Source organism: Apteryx mantelli, chromosome 1, assembly GCF_036417845.1.
Source record: "Apteryx mantelli isolate bAptMan1 chromosome 1, bAptMan1.hap1, whole genome shotgun sequence".
Classification (NCBI taxonomy): domain Eukaryota; kingdom Metazoa; phylum Chordata; class Aves; order Apterygiformes; family Apterygidae; genus Apteryx; species Apteryx mantelli.
The window spans coordinates 179,900,136-179,922,378 of record NC_089978.1 but is presented as its reverse complement, the minus strand read 5'-3'; the positions used below and the strand labels follow the sequence as shown (position 1 = coordinate 179,922,378).

The 22,243-nt window shown below is 39.9% G+C and overlaps 2 protein-coding genes across 8 annotated transcripts in view; both read right to left on the bottom strand.

Annotated features, from left to right (window-relative positions):
* Positions 1-11,434: 11,434 nt before the first annotated feature.
* Positions 11,435-14,625, bottom strand: BBS10 (Bardet-Biedl syndrome 10). Its single transcript, XM_067313128.1, has 2 exons — positions 14,438-14,625; positions 11,435-14,348 (listed from the first exon to the last, which is right to left on the bottom strand). Exons 1-2 carry the CDS (start codon positions 14,623-14,625, stop codon positions 12,404-12,406), a joined length of 2,133 nt encoding a protein of 710 aa, XP_067169229.1. The 3' UTR covers positions 11,435-12,403.
* Positions 14,626-15,487: 862 nt separating this feature from the next.
* OSBPL8 (oxysterol binding protein like 8) overlaps positions 15,488-22,243 on the bottom strand; it is a 101,650-nt gene continuing 94,894 nt past the window's right edge. For all 7 annotated transcript variants that reach the window (XM_067313082.1, XM_067313090.1, XM_067313105.1 and 4 more), the window contains 3 exons: positions 21,741-21,846; positions 21,036-21,141; positions 15,488-19,129 (listed from right to left, as the gene is read on the bottom strand). In XM_067313082.1, coding sequence (XP_067169183.1) covers positions 18,994-19,129; positions 21,036-21,141; positions 21,741-21,846 — 348 coding nt within the window. In that variant the 3' untranslated portion in view covers positions 15,488-18,993. The remainder of the gene's footprint in view (positions 19,130-21,035; positions 21,142-21,740; positions 21,847-22,243) is intronic.

Here is a 22,243-nt window from a genome sequence, read left to right as displayed (position 1 = left end):
AGAGCCAAAAAAAAGCTCCCCCTCCTTCCCAATTCCATCACTGCTCTGACATTTAATGTCACCTGCACACTGGTGTGGTTGTGGCTCTCCAGTAAATTTCCTTTTAGCAGCAGTTGGATTTTAACTGAAATCTGCCGATTGCTTTATGAGCAACAATATGTATCAACCTTTCTTAAAAGAAAATTGGGGTTTCAGTTGCTAACTGCACATGATTCAGTTCTCTGATTTTCCCACATAACCTTCAGGATAATTAGTCAGCTTTTTCACACAGTAATAAATCTCTGTCCTTTTCCCTGCTGCTAGGATGCTCTGTCAAAGTAACTGTGGAAATTAAAGTTCAAAGTCAGAACTTCATGACAACCTGAGCACATCTCAGGTTACACTGTTTATTAGAATCCATGAATAAATATACAATACTCTACACATTGCAGAGCACAAGAATTGCTATAGAAATGGCATTCTGTGCAATAGAAAGTATATTAGATAGTACACAGCTCACAAGCCAAGCAACTCAAATCACCTCTGGTACCAAAAAATAGTGGCTTTTGGCCACAAAAATCAGAGTAAAATTACTTCTTTCTCCTGTGTAAATTAGAGCTAATGCATTGAAATTCAAAAAGTGTGTATTAGGATACCCAAATAAGTAAGTGGTATTAATTTGACCTAGAGGTTTGAGTTGGACCCATTGTGTAAACACAAATTTTCTGGTCTTTTCAAGAAATGCATCCTCCAAAATCTATGGAGAAAGAAATAAAGCTCCAGAGAGAAATGAAAAATATTTAGATAAAAGACTCATTATTTTAATGGAAATAATAAGTCTTCCAAAGTGTAGACTATTTCATGAGGATTATTAAAGTTGAGCAGTCAAAGCAGAATCACAAGACATTTTTACTGGCAGTTTATTATATCACACTTTTCTCCTGTGCTGAAGATTAACACAAAGGTATCTTGGAATAATTTGACACCTATAGTGCACTGAATGGTCTTCATCTCTATACAGTTTATTCTAATAACCATACAGTGTTACACAGAGAGTCAGTGGAACATTTAGTGTTCTCTCCTAGTAAACCAAATGACACACTGTAGATAACAAGTCAGCATCTGTTGTTCGCTCAAAAATTAGACCTGGACTTGGATTAAGGAATTAATTAATTAAAATAAATGGCTGCATAGAAGGAAAAGGCAGAGCTTCCCATGCAGTGACCTTCTATATAGCTTTCCTCTGCTGTTTTTAGGAGGCAGATCCAGTGACAGGCAGGCTGTATGACAACACTCCTAGAGAGTCTGCTATGGAGAAGATCATATAATTGAACTGGACACAATTACACCAAACACAAACGCTGCATTGGAGCTCTGGACAGCTCTGCAAGCTGAGAAATGCTGTTGCATGACCACAGACATGCTGAGTATAGCGCTGCTAAAAAACAGAAAACAGTTTCCCACCGATTAGCTCTCCAAAAGTAGTATGATGATCTTTACCCGACTGTGAGCAAACACTAGCAGCTTTAGATGGTGGGCCTGAAGGTTTAGATAAAAAAACAACTGAACCTATTCTTGACCATGTTTCTGTAGGCTGTGATGGAGCCCAGTGAGGCTCAGGCTATAGGCAAATTGCTGTGCTATGTCAACAGTTGTCAGGTTGGACTCCTGGACCTCCTTAACCATCACAAAGGACTTTGTGCTGAATCAAATTCTGTAGGAGTATATTAAGAATAGGCTGAACAGCCCAGGCCCTCCCAGGAATCTGGCTGCAGATTTGGGTGCGTTTGTTTGTGAATCCGGGTGACCATGAGCAGAAGACAGATGACTAAATGTTCCATTCAGTTGAGATGGGAACCCACAGAGTATGTCCAGTGTCATAAACTTCAGCTTCTAAATATGTTTTGTGACAAAATCCCAAGCTTCAGCAGCCAGCTGTGCATGCCGAAGCAGAAACCTCTGAGTTTGCTGACCTTTCCAGAGCCTAGAACCAATTCAGTGATATCAGCGCAGACCTTAGTACAGCTGCATGCACATGGTGCCACATGCATAGGAAAGGCCACGCCACTTCCAGGACTATGCTTACATCTCTGCCCAGAGCTGTGTCCTGCCAAGTAGACCAAACAAGGGAGGTCAGGGCTGGCTTGTGCATTTCTGCACTGCGCTGCACTGCAAGTTTGCACATGCCCTGTGGCGTAGGTAAACAGGATTCAACTGCTCTCAAAGGCAGGCAATGTGTATTGCCTACATCGCATTTTAGGAGCTTGAGTGCTTTTTTGGACCTTTGTGCCTGGAGTACTTTAAAAATCACAGAGGGAAGTGTCTAGGGTGTTCAGCCCACTCCAGGGTTGTGCAACAGCAGTGTTTGTGGCAACGTAGGAAAGTCACAGTATCGGATCAGGCATCCAAAGTTCACCTAGAGCCTGTTTTAGGCACCTATTGTTTTGTTGGATCAAGCCCTAAATCTATTGCTGTTGACCTTATTGAATAATTAAAAAAATGGGTCCATGTCCTCTTTCCAAAACTTATTATCACATCTATGTTTTTCACTTACTTATTTTTTCTTGAGTCATGGTTTAAAGCTTTCTCTCAAGACTTCTTAAAAGAAAATCTGCTTTGGACCTCCCTACCCAGCTCCTTAGATCTTCCTTCCTGCTTATATATGTCTACATTCAAACCACTGGGTTATCCAGTGGCTTCTGAGTCACAGAAACGAATCAGTGTTGTATAATCTCCTGCACCAGGCAGGATCTGTTTCAGAAGTAATTCATGCAACCTGGAGCTCCATACACTACCGTGCTCTTTCCTAAAGGCAGACAGTGAATTGGATTAATGGTCCTAAGGAGCCCCTTCCTTCTCCACTGTGCGAGCAGACACGCATCTGCCAGTCAAACGGAGGCTGCCTCCCAGCACATGACAGGTATACTTCAGACCACACAACGGGAAGCACGTGTGCTTGCTTGGTATGTGAACTGGGTGTGTGTTTTCCTTCTCTCATATGACCAGAAGAGTGCCCACCACCTGATAAGCAATGGCCATATTTTGTAGCAGGAGAGGCATATGGAAAAAGACTACACATACCCCTCTTTCAGCCAGCTCGGGACGCACGGCTAGGCAGCTCGTCCTTGCTGGAAGGCTGGCTCGGATGGGAAATGGGGCTCCTCTTGCACCTTTCAGAAATCATCAATACATGTACCAGCTTTGTGTCTCTTATGAACTTGAGGACAAGGAAATGAGATTTAAGTGTCACACTGTTTGTATTTCCTTACCACTGTGAATACAGAATATAACAGATGGGAATGTTCCTACTAAAGGCTTGTTATTTATGCCAGATATTCTGATTACAATTTGTTCCAAGTTGCTTGGAGTTCAAGACATATTTAGTGCCTCAGTAAACTGAAGAACAAATATATGGCTGCATCAAGGGAAAGGGAAGTGCTTCTTAAAACCACTGCATTTAAAACATTTCACCATACTGCATGTAGAAATCACAAAGATGTGTGGGATTTTTTTCTGTAGTAAAAGAGAAAGGAACTTAAGAAGCTGTTTCCACTTATTTATTAAAATCTCAGTTTTCCTACAGTAGTAGAAGGCAAAAATCAGAGTAAAATATACAGCATCTGTGATTCTGGCAAAAACAGTTTTCTATACTTCATAAAAAGATAATCAATAGACTGAGAGGAGGTCCAGTACATTTTATTTATTTTCTAATATGAAGTGATAGCACATGCATCCATTTTTGGATTCCCAGAGATTTAAAGCATGGCCTGAAACCTTTATAAATATAAAGCCCTCTACTATCTCGTGATGAAAAATTAATCATAGAGGCATTAAGTGACTTACCTCAGGCTTTGCAGTAAATTAGTGGCAGCTATGCTAAAACCCTGGGGTCTTAATTTCTGTCTCCTGCTCTAGCCAATGCCCAGTATCCCACTATATTTGACAATTGTTCCCATAAAAGGCCAACTATTGGTTAGTTATTTTTACTAGAAATGTATGTTGCTATCTCACCATTGCACTGATTATATCAATAACAGCAAACTATGTATATGATGATATTGACCAACTATAAAGGCATCCTGGAAATTTCTGGTAAGTAAATACCATTTTAGGAGGATCCAGTTATCATCAACTTTAAGATTTTAATTCTCTGCTGTTTATTATGTTGAAAAGTTTTAAAAGTCCTCATCATTTGCCTTCTTTAAATTGAATATTCATATCTGCTACTCTCTACTGAATTGTTCCATGACTGTGTTGCATTACAACTATTTTTGAACAGGGCAGTTAAAATATAGGTGAACAGATAAGTAATAAGTCAAGAGAGATTCTGGCACCCAAGAAGTTAACAGAGCACAACAAATCTCAACCACTGAGGAAAATATATGCATAAATAATGGTCAGTGCCACATGGCACTTCAAAACAGTGCAAGGAGGGCAAATTAGTGAGAGAAAATATGACATGTCACAACTATAGAAACTAAAGAAAGGTACACACATACACATTTCTTCCAACAGATGCGGGTGCTTTTATAAGTGGAACAGATTTATTATAAGCTCGAAACTGGAGCATTTAGTAAACTCACAATGACAAGTGCAATAACATTAGGAGCTGTAGAGGCAGCATTTCAAAGCAGTAGCATTTACTCTAACTTCTGATGTTAACACCCTCTCATTCCAACATCAGAAAGCCAGAGGGAATAAGGATGAGAAATTTATTTTTCTTAAGTACAATTGCATTTCAATGCAGATTCAGACTTTGCTATAAACCTGAACAGTGCCAAAATGTAAATGCAAAATTGTTAAAAAGTTACTAAACACAGTTTGCAGATACTGCTGATTTGGGACCCAATTCTAACCTCAGGCATACATTGTTATAAAACTCTAGAAGACAAAATTCACTGTATTTCCTCTATGGTTCACCATAATAGATTTCCAAGATGTTTAGAGATGTTTGTCACATGTCTGTTATAATTTGATCTTTGCAGCTAAAATGTCACAACCAAAGTCAGGCAGTTACGAATCAATAAACACTTTTTAAAACTTTGATATTAGTCATATTTATAAAACCCTATAAACACCACAGAATGAATGGTTAAAACTCAAGCATGTTTAATATAATAGCAAGATGTTGCTAACTGCAAAAGCAAGATCTATGCTCTTGTTCATGCATTTTATTTCAATCATCTTTTTTTCAGGAGGAAAAACAATGAGAACTATTAACTAGAAAAAAACTGGTATAGATCATCTTCTGTTCCAAAGTATATGTAATCACTTACACTGGTCTGATATCTGTAAATTTAATATCTTCTGTTTAAAATTAGAGGATTAGAGGTTTGGGGTCTGAATATGCAGAAGTAAAATTCCTGCTTTCAGTGGAGGATGAACCATCAGTCTTTTCTTTGTGGTCATGAGTGGCAGCTATTAAACAAATAAGATGCTATCAAAAAGAGATGGGTATATGAGGTGCTGGAAAACTAAGATTTTTAGAGTAATTTTCTCCCTTGAAATTTTTCAGTCATATAAGAAGCCAGAACTATGATGAAAAATCAGGTATTTTTTCCCTATAATTCAATAAGGAGGCTAAAGCACTGAACTCTTGTAATATTTTGCTATGTAAAATAAGTATACAGGTCCTAGACAGGCTTTCTGCACTTCAACACAAGTAAATTTAGATTAATTATCTAAAGCCTAGCAAAGGGCAAATATATCAGATGCTGATTTATGACTCCAATAAGAGTTGGTATAATTATTTTCAAAGTAATAAATCTAGTAGCTTCTAGGTTCCAAACCTTCCCATTACAATCCTGTGCTATTTACTGCATGACCTGCAACATTCACTTGCCCAGTATTTTCCAGACACAAGTAACTGTACAAGCTCAAACCTAGAACCCCTTGCCACTGAGTCTGGGGAGCAAAATGGAGTACTGTTGATGATTTTAGTGAGTATCTTTTAAGTATCTGAGGATCAAAAGATATTCCAGAGTCTAAGACCAGTTAGGACAAGCTATTCTATCTAAATAAATCAAATCCACACCCAGCAATTTCCGTCTCCATCCCTAGGTTCTTTGAGCTTCAGTAACAGGCTTAGAAATCTGAATTGTTATCTCAGGCTGTTGCAAGTTTACAGCCGACTGCTGTGACAGATACAGACAGAGTGTCTCCAGGGCTCCTAATGCTTTCCTCTTCTCCGCCACAGTTCAGGAGGTGGCTAATCTCATACTCTGGTAGAGGAGAAAGTTAGTTTCACGTATTTCTTTTTTTCCATTTGGCAACCATCTTCTGCTGCTCTTCCAAGGGAAAAGCAGAGCGTAATTTCTTCCTTTTGTTACTGCATCTCCAGGGAAGGCAGCGTGGAAGTTGTGGCTGCTTCTCCCCATTTATGCAGCTGAGTCTCTTAATTCTTCCTTCTATATGGCAGTCCTTCTCTTTGCTCTATTTCTGATTCAACCTTCGTCCTTCCCCTTTGTATCTGTAATCCCTCTCTTCCTTTTGAACTGGGACCTATTACCTACTGTCTTCTCTTATTCTTGCCCCTCCTTTGCTACATGCACACATCCATCTTTCCCTGGAGTTACTACTTGATTATACTATCTCATGACATCTGCAGTCGAGCAGAGAGTAGAAGCAATGACTAAATGATACACGAAGGGAAAATTTCCTGCTTCCTGCTTGTTTGCAGATCAGCTCCTTTTCACACATCCAGGCTGTATCTTCTACAACACTTAGGATTATGGCCAAGGTGGCAAACTTCAAAAGTATAGGAAGGTCCTAAAACAAAATCGGACTGATACCACTTCCTAATATCCATCAAGATGTAGAAAAACTTGCAAGGTGATAATAATGTCTCAGATTACAGGGAATTTACTATAAATTTTGATTTCTAATACTTGCTGTATTATAAGCACCAGTTGTTTGAAAATTTGACAAAATCCCTCCACTAACCCAAATCACGGCTTGCAAAGTTTACCAATTTAGCCAAACTCATCCCTAGGGATTAACACTTAAGTAAACTGAACTGTATCACATGTAAGGCACACTAGGACCTCTCTTACATGTGACTGAGCAGGTTTTGAATCTTTCAGCGCATAAATATCACCAAAATAAATCTAGTAAGGAGACAGTGCAGCAGCACATTATTTCAGAGGCACAGAACAGCAAGCGAAAGATTTTGGTTCAGATCTTTTCGCTCCCAGGTTCAGATTTCTTTCCAGCTCTCTTGATGGAGAAGCTAGAGAATTGTCCTCCCAGGAATGACACAAGGGATTGTAGAGAAGTTCGAACAAAAGATCAAAGACACAAAATTCAAGCAAAACAAAGTATTTTTTCTAATTCCTTTTTTGGAAACAATTGAATCGTTTGGCCAAAATTTTCCAAGTAAGTCAGCAGGAAGCAGTCACTCCTTTACAGTGTGGGGAAATTTCTGCCAAAGCAAGCATACAGGCTGAATCACAAATGTTAAAAACTGACTTTCATAATGGAAAGTACTGGGTACTTAGTACTAAGAATTTTCCTTAACGTACCAAAATCCTAAACTGTTCATACATGTCCAGTTACCAAAAAAGGTTTCACACATACAAATTAATCAATCAAGAAATTAAATAAGCAGTCCTTTACTTTGTTGTATGAATTAAAAACACACAAGTCACACAGAAACAACAGATTGTTTGAAGGTACATATACTAAAAATGTTCAAAAGTGAGGCAACAAATATCTGCTAAAATGCCCTTAATGCAGAGCTATCACTAGTGCCAAGACGAAATCCAGAATCGGTCCTGCAGCTGGGGGATCAGGCCCTCAAGATTCTATTGCCACAGCTGCCCCCTTGATTACAAAAGCTAATCCACAATCCCACACTTGCCAATAAACATCTCTAATACAGTCAACACTAACAATAGTTACAATTTTTGTAGCACTATAAAGTTATGTTGCACTGCTTTCGATACTGCATTGGTGTTCAGGAGCCTCAGATTATTTCTGGCTTTAGGAAATGGACCCTACACAGTTTGTTTTCCTTGTGAATACAATTCACCCGCTTCTACAATGGCTTTCATTGCACCAAAGCGTAAATATAACCCTCCTACATGATACCAGACACGTATCAAGTCTAACATTAAAATCTCAACAGATGTAACTCTCATCTGGAGCTGCCTTTTTCTGCATACAAAGAGAAATCCCTGCCACGTTTTCACTCTGTGCATTTACATTTTAAGGTAATATTTAATCAGATGCTTAGTCTGGAAAATGAAGACACCGACTGAAAGTAGGTCATGATTATTATGAAAAGAAAGATCACCGTGCTGGATTGTTTTATTGGAATTTGCAAAATATGAACAGGTTACAGCTTCTTTTCTGTAAAACAATACATTCTTTAAACACCTTAAATGGAAATTTACATTTTATAGTGAGCTCTGCTGTAGGTGGTTTAGGATGCAGTGACACAGGAAGCAATATTGCGGGCGTGCCCTTAATCCTGCACTGAATAACAGCTTCAGTGGAGCAGTTCTTTTTTCTGCTGGTGATTTCATGAGAAATAAACTGTCTGCTGAACCAGCACTTCCTATAGCACAACTATTTTGTATTCTTTTTGCCAAGACTGTTTTAAAACGAAGAGTGCATTGCTCAGCTCTTGTCTTCCCATCTATCACAGACATAAGTATTACTTCCTGAGTCTGGTCTTTTATTGAATCATATCATAAATAAGGAGATACTATATCTTAAATCTCTTTCATTTTTGCTGTCATTATTTTTAGTTTTGGAATGCTAAAATTAAAATTCTTATTCCTGAATGTAATTATTGGTTTAATAGTCTCACAGGGAAGTAACTTGTATAATTCTAGATCCAAATATCTATTTCTAGTTTCATTAACAAAATACAAACGATGCCTTACACAAAATGCTACTCCAAAATTATTATCATGTTAATTACAGCCAACACATTTCCAAAGCTAGTTTATAAATTCAAACAGTATTCTCTTCATTTTTTCAGTCTTATTAGTGATAATGTGATAAATAGCACAGCAAATAAAGCTCATATTCAATCTTTGTTCTTAACAAAGACAAAAAATGTTAACATATTTCTTAGATTTCATGAGAATTCAATTGCAAAAATCTCTTTAGTTTAATATTAAAATAGATTCTCTCTTAACAAGAGATTTAAAAGAACCTTGCCAAAAAAGACACAAGGGGACTAATTAACCAAAACATTTATAGATATAAAATTAGTAATCAAAAATGGAAGTCTCTACTTCTAATAGCAAACTTGCTACATAACAAAAATTTAGTACAGGCTCAGGTGAATACAATTTCAGTGAAGTCAAGGAGATATGTGTAAGTTAAGAATTTAATCTTCCTTCATCTTCTCACATGGTATGCTTAATCACTCACCTGTGGACTCTGGAAGACTCTTATGAAGATTGTAACAGAAACAACGTACAATTACCATAACTATGTTGCTATACAACAAAAGGCATATTCGCATTTAGTCCTGCCTTAGGATAACCTCTGACAACTTTGGGGTTAAATGCAACAAAAAACACACCTTTTCAGCTAGCTAGACATAAATGTATTAAAAAGGGAATGCAGCTGACCCAAATCCACAACAGCATTACGGCACCTATGTCCTTTTGAAATTAATGGGGAAAAAAGTACCTAATTGATTTTATTGGCCTGGGCCCTTCTGTTGACCATAAGGCAGGTAACATTTCTTCATAGCAATGGTAGCTGGCTTTTCGGCCACTTACGCTTCCCAGCATGGGAAACATCTTTTATCATTTGCTCCTAAACAAAAAATTGTATCCCCCAACTCCCTCTTGCAAATGTCACTCAATAGTGCGTGAGTTATTACACAATGGAATAATATTCTTTGTTGCAGCTGGTTCCTATTAGCAATATTCTCTATTGCCAGAAGTACCAAAAAATGCTTAAAGGTCAGTAATCAACTGAGCATGAAAGAAAATATAAGACCACACGTACCATACTTAGGTTGTCTAACTTCTGGCAAAGAAGTTGGTTTTACCCACTTGGTAAATGGGGAGGTGGTGTCCTTGGAGATCAGTTGGAAGGGCCTACAGAAGGTGCTAAGTAGTGAGCTGCTTGGGGCTAGTCAATGGAAAAAGATGGCTGCGGGAACACTGGTAGAATTTAGGCTGTCTCAGCGTGGTCCCTCATGCTTGCGCGTGCTAAAAACATAGGAAGCACCACCCATAAAAGTGTATTGAGACTCGGCCACCACCCAAATCAATAAATAAAAAACAGTGTCCTTGTCAAGTAAACAGCTTATTCTCATTCTATGTAGCTGCTGCTGGGTGCAAGATGTGGTTGCAATTTCTAGTCTTACTGTATGGACCATACACTATTAAACATAGTTTTTAAAGTCAAATCTTTTCTTTGCTGTATTTTTTTTGTTACCTGCCTGTATAAATGAATCTGCCATTTGACAAATGGGATTGTCTTGCTTAAGATACACCTACGCTGTTTGTGACTGGGATGAAGGCTTTAAAATATTCTGATGCATTTCAAGCATGGTAGAACATACAGAATTGACAGGAGCTTCAGAAAGGAGAGTTAAACATAAAGATTTGCTAAAACCATTCTCCTAATTTAAGACTATCACCACCAGTGCCCCTGCACATTACATTGTATTTTAAGTTTGTACCGGAGTCTGCACATGTGTTCAGATGCACCTTACTTTCATTTTGCCTGGAGATCAACCCATACTCCAGTAAAAAGTTGAAAAAACCTCTGGGAACCACTGCAAGAAAAAAATCTAGGCTTGTGCAACCTCAGTGCAAGCCCAAACATACTGCTCATTGTAGTTTTGACTGACTAAACACGTCTGCTGAGTCCAGCATGTCCCTGCCACAATGTCATGAGATCACTCTCAGAATTGTCTCCATGTTACCTGTCAAAAGGCAAATTAGATTTATTAGACAGCTTTAAAATTTGGGATATCTACAAAAAGCCTTGAATAGCTTCAGCCAGGCTTAGGAATCTGACAAGTGATAATGCAGTCGTGAGGAAGCTGGTGAGGGCATGTGCCAGCCTGAGTATGGTCCCCGACTGGGCAACACAGCCTTTACAATTGGGGTCAGCTCTGCGGCTGATGGTGGTAGGTCAGACATGTCAACAGAGGAGAAAACTCACCAACAGTGTTTGAACCACAGTCTGGAATACAACACAAATTAATGGAAAGAAAATCTAATTTTCAGCTGTAATCCTCTCAGGTACAGTAGATAAAAAATGTGATTTTTGCCTATGATTTTAAATGTCCTCAATTTTATTTAATGGCAGATTTAAAAATCCCAGTTGTTGTTTTATGCAATACTTGCAATTGCACATAGAGAACGAATATGACACCTTTATCAGCTATAGCTGCTCACTGACTCAAAAACCTTCCCAATTCAACCAAAAGTTTTCAAGACACAGCTGAAAAAGGGGTGTATTGACATCCAGGTGATACTGAGTGAAAGCAAATTTTATTAGGATGAAAATCCTGGAGGGAGACGCAGGAGGGGAAACAGAGTAAAATCCCTGATGACAAAGTCTGAACTAGAATGCTGTCTCAAAAGCTTTTTCACATAAAACCATATTATTGCCTGTATATTTTTTCCCATGAGCACACAGCCTGCTTTTATAGTAGCAACACAACTCAACCCAGAATCTCTAAAAATGACTAGCTGTACTAAATAATGTCACATAACTTAATTTGCCAGAGTGAATGCTGGTTAGTCATAATATGAATAATTTTTAACATTGCTAGTTTGACAGAAGCAAACTCAATGGAGGACAAAAACGCTGGATTTCATATCAGACCAGAAACTTCTTCATTGGGATATCTGCAGCGGCTGCCTTGCTGTCTTAACACTGAACAGACTAGCATCGCAGTTATTTTTTTCCCCACTGTATTCAAAAACACAATATATACAAAACCACATTTTTATCTAAAATCACACTCAATTCAAGTTATTATGAAGACTAGCAATATTAAAAAGAAAAATTTGAACTTGCTTTGAACATGCAAGTTCAAGTAGCTGTCTTACAGGTAACTTGTCAGGAAAACTAATTGCGTCTAAGCTGCTTAAATACTCAAACCTCAAAAAGAGGCAAAGTTCACCCTTGGAGAGAAGCGTACACAGGATCCTCTGCGCAGTGATGGAGAAGGCAGTGCACATGTTCTGCAGTGGGAATCAGCTACACTCAGAATTACATTTTCTCATGTTTGAAACTTCAAGTCGTGCTGTTCACAGCAGTGTTCTCCCCAAACCTCAGCTGATCTGCCTCCTTCCTCTTCCTTTAATTCTAAGAGGAAAAAAAGCCCATAAGGTCTTTGGAGGCTACATTTAGTCTCTTATACTGAATGTTGGGGCATGTCCATTCGACCAGAGCACACACAAAAAGACAAAACCAAAAAAGTTCTTTATTGTTTTCAGAAATCATCTTCCGAGTCATTATCCTCAATTTTTTGCAGTGGCCGCTTAACACCAATTATTAAGTCAATACTGAGAAGCTCGGTAATACAATTAACAACTGAAATTACTAACTGGTATTTACAATACACTGATTCCAAGCCTTTCTGATTCATAGGCAGTGGCTCATTTTTCCTGAGTGCATCTATGGCTTTGAGATAGAATTTGTTAAAGCTGTTTCCTTCTGCTGTCCTGTACAGAGTCTTAGGAATGCTTAGCAAGGCATCTGCAATTACATTAGATATGTCAGCTACTATTGACTCTTGACACTGTTTTGCATAGTGTCGAATATAATAATGTAACAGAATTTCGAAGTTACCTCCTACCGGCAAAACTGATCCTGCTTCTATAATCAAGTTGGAATAATTCTGTTCGCTATTTGTATAACTCTTTCCATGTTTAAATAGAACAATATTACGATTAATTTTCTCTGTATCTTTATCAACATCTAAGTGTTCAGACACAACTGTATTAGCATTATCTGCAGCTAATACAGCAGTACTACTATTCTTTTGATTGTCCACAACTAAATCACTTCTACAACTCTTGTGAACTTCATCTGGATGCTTCCATTTTGGATGTAGTTTGTGTACATCTCTTGAAGAGCTATCTCTGACAGGGAGAGCACTTAATTCTTTGATGGGTGACACAGGACTTGAAGACATTTGCAAGTCAGTTTGCACACATGCTGGATTTTCACTTCTCTGTAAATCAGACTCTACAACCTGTGTCTCTGCTTCACCCCTAACTGTTTTCAGTTGATGTTCAGAACCCTGATTACCATTACAGGAGATATTTTCTATTGGGAGTTGCTTCTGAGCAGTGGATGAATGCCAACCACAAATATCTGAGGTTTCATTCTGGCTTTCACCTTCTGCTTCACATTCCTCTGTCTGTTCAACAGTTTTAAATAGCTGCTCTAGCATTTTAAATGCCCCCTGAAAAGCAGCAGCGTGTTGCTCATTAACGCTATGGGCTGGCCCACAGAGAATCAGGCAATGAGGCTGAAAGGCACACGTGCTGGTGAAGCCAAGGTGAACGTATCTCTGTGAGCCGAGCAGCAAGGGCTGACAAAATGTTGCCACTGTGATTTCAGCGATTTCTCTACGAACGTCATCACAAGAAGGCGTAAAAGGTGAGATGCCCGTGATCTTGCGGAGAAGGGCGATCTCTTCCGACGATAAACACTCGACAACAGATATGCCGTACAGTTTCGCAAAATAGATAACGACTTCGTGTTGCTTCACGCTTGACAGCAGCAGCCTCACGTTGTTGCTCTGCAAGCGCCTCACCACGTTCTCCGTCCTCCTGGCGACCCAGCGCCGGCAGGCCTGAAACTGCCCCTCCGACTCGACGCGCAGCTCGACGCCGGGCGCGGCCAGGCCGGCGTGGAGGAGCTGGGTGACCAGGACGGCCGCCACCTCCCCGCGCGCCGGGCAGTAGGCCGCGAAGTCCCTGCGCAGCAGCAGCCCGGCGAGGACGCGCGAGGCGGCCAGGGGCGGGCCGGCCACGGCGGCGTGCAGCTCCGCGAAGTGCTCGCCCGCCAGGCGCAGCGCGGCGGCGCGGGCGGCGGCGCACGGCGCGCACCGCTCGCAGTACTCGCGGCACAGCCGCGCCAGCGGCCGCCGCTCCGCCGGCCCCGCGCGGCCGCCCAGGTAGGCCTCGAGCAGCGCCTCCAGCGCCGCGCCGCCGCCCGCCGCCGCCGCGTGCCGCCGCAGCGCCGCCGCCGCCCGCGCCAGCACCGGCGCCTCCAGCGCCCGCAGCGCCCGCGCCGCCCGCCGCCGCCGCCCCGCGCCCGCCAGCGCGGCGCGCAGCCCGCGCAGCACGGCGGCCAGCAGCACCACGAACGTCTTGGCGCCGTCCCCCGTCGCGCCGCGGTGCCGGCAGGCGCTCGCCACCATCATCCTGCGGGGCGAGACACGCCGTTACGCGGGGCCGCGCCGCAACCGCCCCCTCTGCCCCCGCCCCGCCGCGGAGGGCGGCCGCGGCGCTACCTGGCCGTCGGCGGCTCCAGGCTCAGCGCCTCCAGCAGGCGCCGCCCGTCCCGCGTGAGCAGCGCCGCGCCGGTGGGCAGCGCCAGCAGCGCCCGCCCGCCCCGCGGGCCCAGGCAGCCGCGCACGGCGCCCGCCAGCGCCGCCGCCTCCTGCGCCAGCCGCCCCAGCTCCAGCGGCGCCGCCGCCATGGCGCCGCCGGCCCCCGCCCCCACCCCGAGCACGTCACACGCCGCCCGGCCCGGCCCAACGGCTCGGGGAAGGGGGGGGAAAGCGGTGAACGGCCCCGCGCAGGCGCGGTGCGTCGGCGCACGGAGGCGAGGCAAGCGGTGGTGCGACACGTCTTTATTGGGGCGGCTGCCGCGGGCAGCGGGCCGCGCGCGCCGGGGCGGGCCGGGGCGGTGGGCGGGGCGCCGCTTAGGTGCCCGCACGGGCAACGGTCCCCGCGGCGTCGCCGTTACACACAGTGAAGAGAAGCGGCCGAGCCGGAGCTACGAAGAGCGCGGGGACTAAGGAAGCGGAGCAGAAACAAATAACGACAGGCTCCGTCCTTTAAAAACTGCTTTTCCCACTTAGTCAAACACAGGCGTTTCATACTGTGGTCATAGTTCCCACATAACTGAAAGATCTGAGTACCTGAAAATTTACACAATATGTACAGGTATCTGTGCACTACCCCCTCTAAGAAATATCCACTTCTTCCAGTTTTTCTTTTCTTTAGAAAGTAGGTGAAGGACAAAAAACCTCCCAAATTTGTCGGTGATGTTATTGTGTTACAGCTATTTCTGCAACACCACAAACAAACTATTGCAGCTTAATTGTATCAAACACCACAAGATGCAAAAAAGCTCTCCCCTCATGGCTCACCAGCCAACTTTTTGTTGTAAGAGTTTGTTTGCTGGTTTTTTGAGAGCAAGAGAGAATCTGACCAAGCAGGAAAGTTAGTTTTCAAAAACAAAAGCCTTCCCAAAAGATGGGATGTTACATATGGCACAAGCTTGACAATCATCCTTACGCACCTCAGAACAGCAAGAAACCATCAAGAAGGCACTGTTTACAGTATCTGGTAAATTTTCAGTGATTTGGGGATACCCTCGCAATACAATAATTAAAACTTAGAGATTGTACAGCATCCTTGTTACATGTTATTTACACAAACAGTGGTGGAGTAATACCCTTCAAGTAACGACACCAAACATTGAATCTAAATTCTGTTTCATAAACACCAGTCTGGCAAAGTTTCCCAAAGGCACAGGAGGGCAGCAAACAAAGAAAAAAAAAAGAAAAAGAAAATACCATCACAACATTTTATAGGACAACCTTTCAAATTATTTCTTTAACAGTTTTAATGGGGAGGAAGACATGCTATACCCTTATAAGTAACATCTACTATTTTAAAGTAATCAACATGTGAAATGCAAGAAATACCATCTACTGCCAGAAGTGATACTTGCTACATTTCACATGACATATTTACTGTTTTTATCTTTAGGTCATCTGTACCTAAATAGCAAATTAAAGGCTTAAGAGTGCTTTTGAAGAAAACAAACAAACAAACAAACAAAACCCTACCATGGCAACAAACTCTGAAAATATCTTATTTTCTTTACAAGAAAAAAAAGTAAAATCAAGTGCGAAAGTAAGTGCTGTTTTGAACATTAAAAACTAGTAAGAGGCCACTGCCCTCAAACATCTGCAAACTGTACAATCAGTTTTTTATGACTATGAGTGGAGTTCAGTCTTAGGTATGCAATATTCAAGATCAGCTACACAACATGGTAAAATAGGACAATGGGGATGTGCTAGAGAAAAGGCTTCATAAACAAGACCTGCAACCAGCTGTACTACAAAAAAAAAAAAACAGGCAAAAAATTCCTTTGTTCCATTCACATGAGGGAGCATTATACAAAACCCAGCAAAATAGGAATTTACCAGCCTTCAGATGTGCTTTTTAGTATTTCAGTAATGATTCAGTCAAAGCAGAAGTCTGCAGCTTTTACTTTGAAAAGTTTCACTGTGTAAAACACAAATAATCTTTAAAAATTAAGTGGAAAAGGAAAATACCATGTAGTTCATGTAAAAATTATATCTAGACTGGCTTATTAACTGATCTTGAATAGAAGTGATTAAAACCAACATGAAAGGACAGAAGGACATTTCTATTTACAAGGGAGACAAAAAAATTTTTTTTAACTATCAGTCAGTTCAGCACCAAAAATTTAGCAAAGTACTCTTTTAGGGTATTTAAGCTATTGCCCAAATTCTTAATTTATTTTTACCTCCCTCTCACTTCCTCACGTATCCCTCTCATGTATAAAGTACACTTAAGGACTTGTAACAGATCCTAAAACAGGTAAAACTGACATTTGAATGATATAATGAATGATCTAATTAAGTGCTGAGAGCTTTAAATTAATATTAGAATACTTTGCTTTCCTTTTTATTATGCCATCTTTCATACTGCTAATAACTTCAGGTTCTGCTGTTAGGGACTTAACTTAGGGATATCTCTCTTTTTTTTTTTTCCTCTCTTAATACAGTGAGGGCCCTTCTACATTCACAAATTTTGCTTCATCAGCTATAGACACGATAGAAGACCAATCAAGTTTGATCATGCCCACTTATACAAGACCACTCTGTTTGGTTAAGCTACCATGTTCCAGAAAATGAAACAAGACCAAATTATAGCAACATGAAGCTGTAAGAAGTAATAAAATAAGCTACAGTTGACTACTTCAGCAATAAACTCTTATATAGCTGAGGCCCAAAGAAAAAATGGAAGTGGAGGTGCAGTGAAGATGTCAGCCACAGGAACATATGAGCTGGGCTGACAGTAAGTAAAAAGTATTTTCACTAAATACTAGGCGAGACTGATGCAGAACTGGACTTACAAGGGTGACAGTGGCTACCCTCAAGCCAATTTTGCAGTCTCCTCATGTTAGCTTAGTTTAAGAGATAGGGAGGCTGCCCAGGTGTAAACTCAGGTGTCACAGAGGAATAGCCAACCCATGGCAAAAAGCCAAAAGTGACATCTGAACTGTTTCATTGCCCAGCGTACATTTGATTTCTGAGAGGATCCTCTGAAAACAAACTTGGCTGCCATTTATATCCTGCCTCTCATCATCCCACTGTCTCATCTGGGCTACTGAAGGTATCTTTACATTACTCCAGCCCCTTTTCAACTTGATACAAAGCAGGAAAGGCTTAACTGGCATTAGGACTCACCAGACAAATACTAGTACTAAATTATTTTGCTGAAGTTTTGCAAGTTGTATACATGCATTTATTTCTTCAAATCAAAACATGTTCAAAACCCTAGTTTTAAATCAAAATTTAAGCTTTATAATTAATTTGTAGAATAAAGAATAGGTGCATCAGGGTAGTAAGTTACATAGTATATATTGCAGTAAGGAGGAATTTAAAAGAGACTTAGGGTTTCATTCTCATTTGTTTTGGTATGTATGCATGTTGTTAGTCATCCCAATATTTCTGAAGCCTTTCCCCTTGGAAACACACGTTTTCATTTGCAAGTGAACTGTTGACTGTTTGGCTGAATTCTGTTCTGCATAGTCTCTCTTTTGGGAGATTCAACTCAAGCTACATACTAAACGTAACTTTGTGTGTTAACATTTTGTCTCAGAAATAAGAAAGAGTCCCTGATATCAGCAGTCTGTCTTCTGACTGTGAAGTGGCCATACACAAAAGTAAATTCAAAGCTGCCAGTTTATCAAAACTTACAAACATACTATAAATCCTTGACATTTGCAACTCATAAGCATGCGTGGACCAAGACAGTACCTTCTTGGCTGCTGCAGAACAAAAACGCGTTCTGTATACTAGATGGAGGAATGCTTTTATGAAGAAACTTAAGTTTTAAAAATTGTAAAAATAAAACCACTGGCTTATAAGCCCTTATCATAATTCAGAATAAAAACTGTCATACTTCCACAAACAAATCAAGGACATTAAATTGCAAAGGTCTCAAAGACTTCAGCTCTTTACTTGCCAGTTTCTAACACTGGTGAGCTTTGTATAATAATGTATTTGTTTGACCTTAAACAGTTTACCTCCAACCACCCAATGTTACCTCAGCGCCCATTACAAATAATGTCAGTAAGGGTGCTACCTCAAAAGTTACTTTGTTCCAAAAACAGTAAGTTTAAATGTAACAAACTGCTTGTTGATTATTCTACCAAAATAGGAAACATGCCCTACTAATAGGGGCTGACCTCTGAATTTTGAATTTGAGCTATTCCATAGTGAAGATGTATCAGTACAGTGTATGACCTACAATAAAACACAAGGCTGATGTTGCATGTCTGTGAGACGGAGAAAGAGGCACACACCAGGAACAAGAGCGTACTGGCACTTGCACAATTCTTACTTCAACTGGGTAGACAGGAGTACGACTCTGAACCATGCACTCGGACGCAAAGTTCTGTAAGTTGTTGCTACAGGGCTCTTTGAGATAATATTGCATCATTTAAAGTCCAACTTAAAATATGGTCCCCAGTAAGAGTTTGATCATTCCAGTTCAGAAAGGCCCTTGTTCACACTTCCTATTTCAACAAGATATTAATGACAAGCTGTAGCAGAATCATGAGTAAAATGAGGACAAAGTGCTTAAGCTGCAAAAAATGGCTGTCCACAGGTGCTGAATTAGAAGTGACTCGATTTCGTAGAGCCATAATGTCCCTGCAAGATATAAAATAAAATCCTTTAAGTAACAATCTAGACAATTCGGCATTTCCTAACATGTTAGGGCTCCTTGCAAAAAACAGCTTTTGAGGAAAATTATGAAATATTAAGTCAACATTTGGGAGAAGGGTAGTTGATTTAATTTTCTTGGTCCTTTAAATACATCAAGACTCCAAAACAAAAAGATATATACCACTCTCCAAGGAAAAAAAATGCCAGGAAACTAGCATGTTATTTCAAACATTTCATAGATTGCATTTCAAACAAAAACGGTGTCAAGGACACCGAAAAAGAGAAAATACTCTGATGGTCCTACTTTCACTTCTCGTATTCAATAAATAATAGCCAGTATCTCCTCTTTAGTTATAATATAGTCAGTTTGAGAGCTGCTGCTCGAAATTTGTGAAAAAACAAAATTAAACTTCACGCTAGCTTATGAACAAGCTATATATAAAAAACATACATTTTTACACTTCGAACTGAAGTGTTTAAGTCCAAGATTAACAAACTAGCTCATACAATCTATGCATATATTTTCTGTATTTAAATACCATTTCACATCTACATATCTAAGTTAAAAAAAATAAAAAACTAGTTAAAAAAGGTACTCCAGTTACTAATATGCAGTTAGTGTAGAGCCTGAGACAACCAGTGTTTCCCCATCATTTGGCTGTCTATTTTAGACTGTAAAAATTACAAATGTGACAAACTATTAAAACATAACCAACTATATAAAAACAAACAAACAAACAAGAAGGAATCTAATATTTTTCCCACTGGGGGCATGACGTGTTGTATGCATACATGAGGTTTGGGTGTATGAATTCATGAAGGCTTTGGCAGCCATTACCCTCTGGTTGTTTTGGAGAGGGAATTACAATTCTAAGTTTCACCTTAAAAAATGAATATGGTGGTTTGCTGGGCTGAAGGGTTTTTTTTTTTTTTGATGTTCAGAAGCTTTTAAATAAAACAGGTTTTGTTTCAGTCTCTGCTTGTTTTGTGCTTTTAAAATGCTCTACTCTCTGAGCTTCTTCATTTCTACTTTAATGAAACTATCCCTTCCCACATCTTAGTCTACATCTACATTAGTGAACTTCAGCACAAAGCAGGACAAATTCCAAAGAGATTTAAAATCAAAATTTGGCCCCAATCCTACAATAAGACATGAACATGGAAACTCTCAGGTGATTTCCCTAAGGCAAGTATTTCATTGCCATGAGTCCTGAAAGAAGTTTTACAGTAATACTTTTTTTTTTTAGACATGTCAGTCCATCTCCGTCAGCTAAGTTGTCTAAACAAAGTTTTAAAATGTTTCCATGTTATACTTTTGTCTAGTCATTCTGTCTTGATTACTGGACTACATAAACATTTGGTCTGAAATCATTATGACTGCCTTTTTTTTTTTTTTTTTAATCATCATCTTTCAGTTTCCCATTTAATACTACTGCTGAGATGCATGGCTCAAAATCCTTCCACAACATTCTGAAAAAAGTACTGCCATCATTCAAATATACAAGGAATGAGAACTGATTAAAAATTTTCCAGGAATGAAAGAAATACTAAAAAAAAAAAAAACAAAAAACCTCCACACATTCAGTGAGCTAACGTCAGAAATCCCCATGCCATTTATAACCCTACTAGATAACCCTACTTCATAACTTGACAACTCTCCCAGGAAAACAATCTGCACTTATCATAGAAGCAATCAGGCTTGTTAGTGCAGCAGTGTCTTTCTCTGAACTATTGCAGTGCACATCATACACCAAAGCAAAAAAGATCCCAGCATTCTTAAACAGAAGTCTCTGAAGTGGTTTACTTGGTTTTCACTTAACCAGCTTAAAATCCTCATTAAAAGCTAGAAAATGAATATTCTCGAAACTATAAAGCATGTTATTCAGTCTACCTCTTAATATCTTCTTGTGTTTCCTTTATAGATTCAATTGCACTTTGCAGTTCACCAAGGTCTGCCCCTTTTTTCCTTATTCTTGTATTATGCTTCAGAAGTTGTGCTAGAAAGATTCAAAAGCCAGATGTAACTGACAGAAATAATCACTTAGTTCAAAACTGAACAAAGTTCTAAGAAACTAAAACATTTGCAAAAATAAGGAGAAAGCTTTCTAATTGATTTTTTACTGAAAGCTAAAGCTTTATTCTGGAGTCAGCTATAGCACAGGACAGCAAGATAAGCATCTGAAATATTTTAAAACACATACTGTATTAACTACTAAAAGCACCATCAACAATAAAAATCTGTCTTCTATCAACATCCTGCTCTACAAATTAAAACAATTAAAACCACCCAGCTTTTTTTTTTTTAAATAAAGAGTTTGCAAACACTTATTTTTTTCCCACAGATATTTAATATGTGCAGCATTTAGGCCTATCTACATTATATATGGATGCTTAAAAGGACAGGGAAGTTTCCAATCAAAATCATGAGCCATCTGCTTCTTTCGTTTTTCTAGGACACACTTAATAATTGTGATCTAAAGAATACAATAGTTTATAATACAAGCATCCTGAGATAGAAGAGTATGTGTGACTACAGATTTCCATCAAATTGTGAAATAAATTTACCATTTCTATATGCAAATGTATCTTTTCCTACCTTCACTTCCAGAGGAATCCTGATTATCAGGCTCAGGGGACGAGAAACCACACTCCCCCTTCTTCTGCTGACCAGTTGGTTTTCGTTTGATTTTTGGAACACTAACCTACAATTGAAAGACTTATGAATTATTTCCCAAGAATGAAGAATGTGCTGCTTTGCCTCAATTTAACAGTAACAGTTACAAGCACAGTATCCAACATAAGAAGCTCAAGTTAAGATTTTTAATGTAAAAGCAGCCTAAAGTTTGTGCATCTTCTCTTTTAAGGGAAAGGTCATACAAAACTGTTGAGATCAAGTTTGAATGCTTTATATCCCTATCCAATTAGTAATCTCCCATAATAAATAAACCATGCAACAGAGAAGTGAGAGACTATGGACTGGGTAAACTACATTTTTGTAGGATAACAACAGTATCTTCCATCCCTCCGAGTGCTTTGATGAACTTCATACACATAATAAAATACGCACGAGTTCCTGGATCTTGTTGCAGCAGCTAAAAA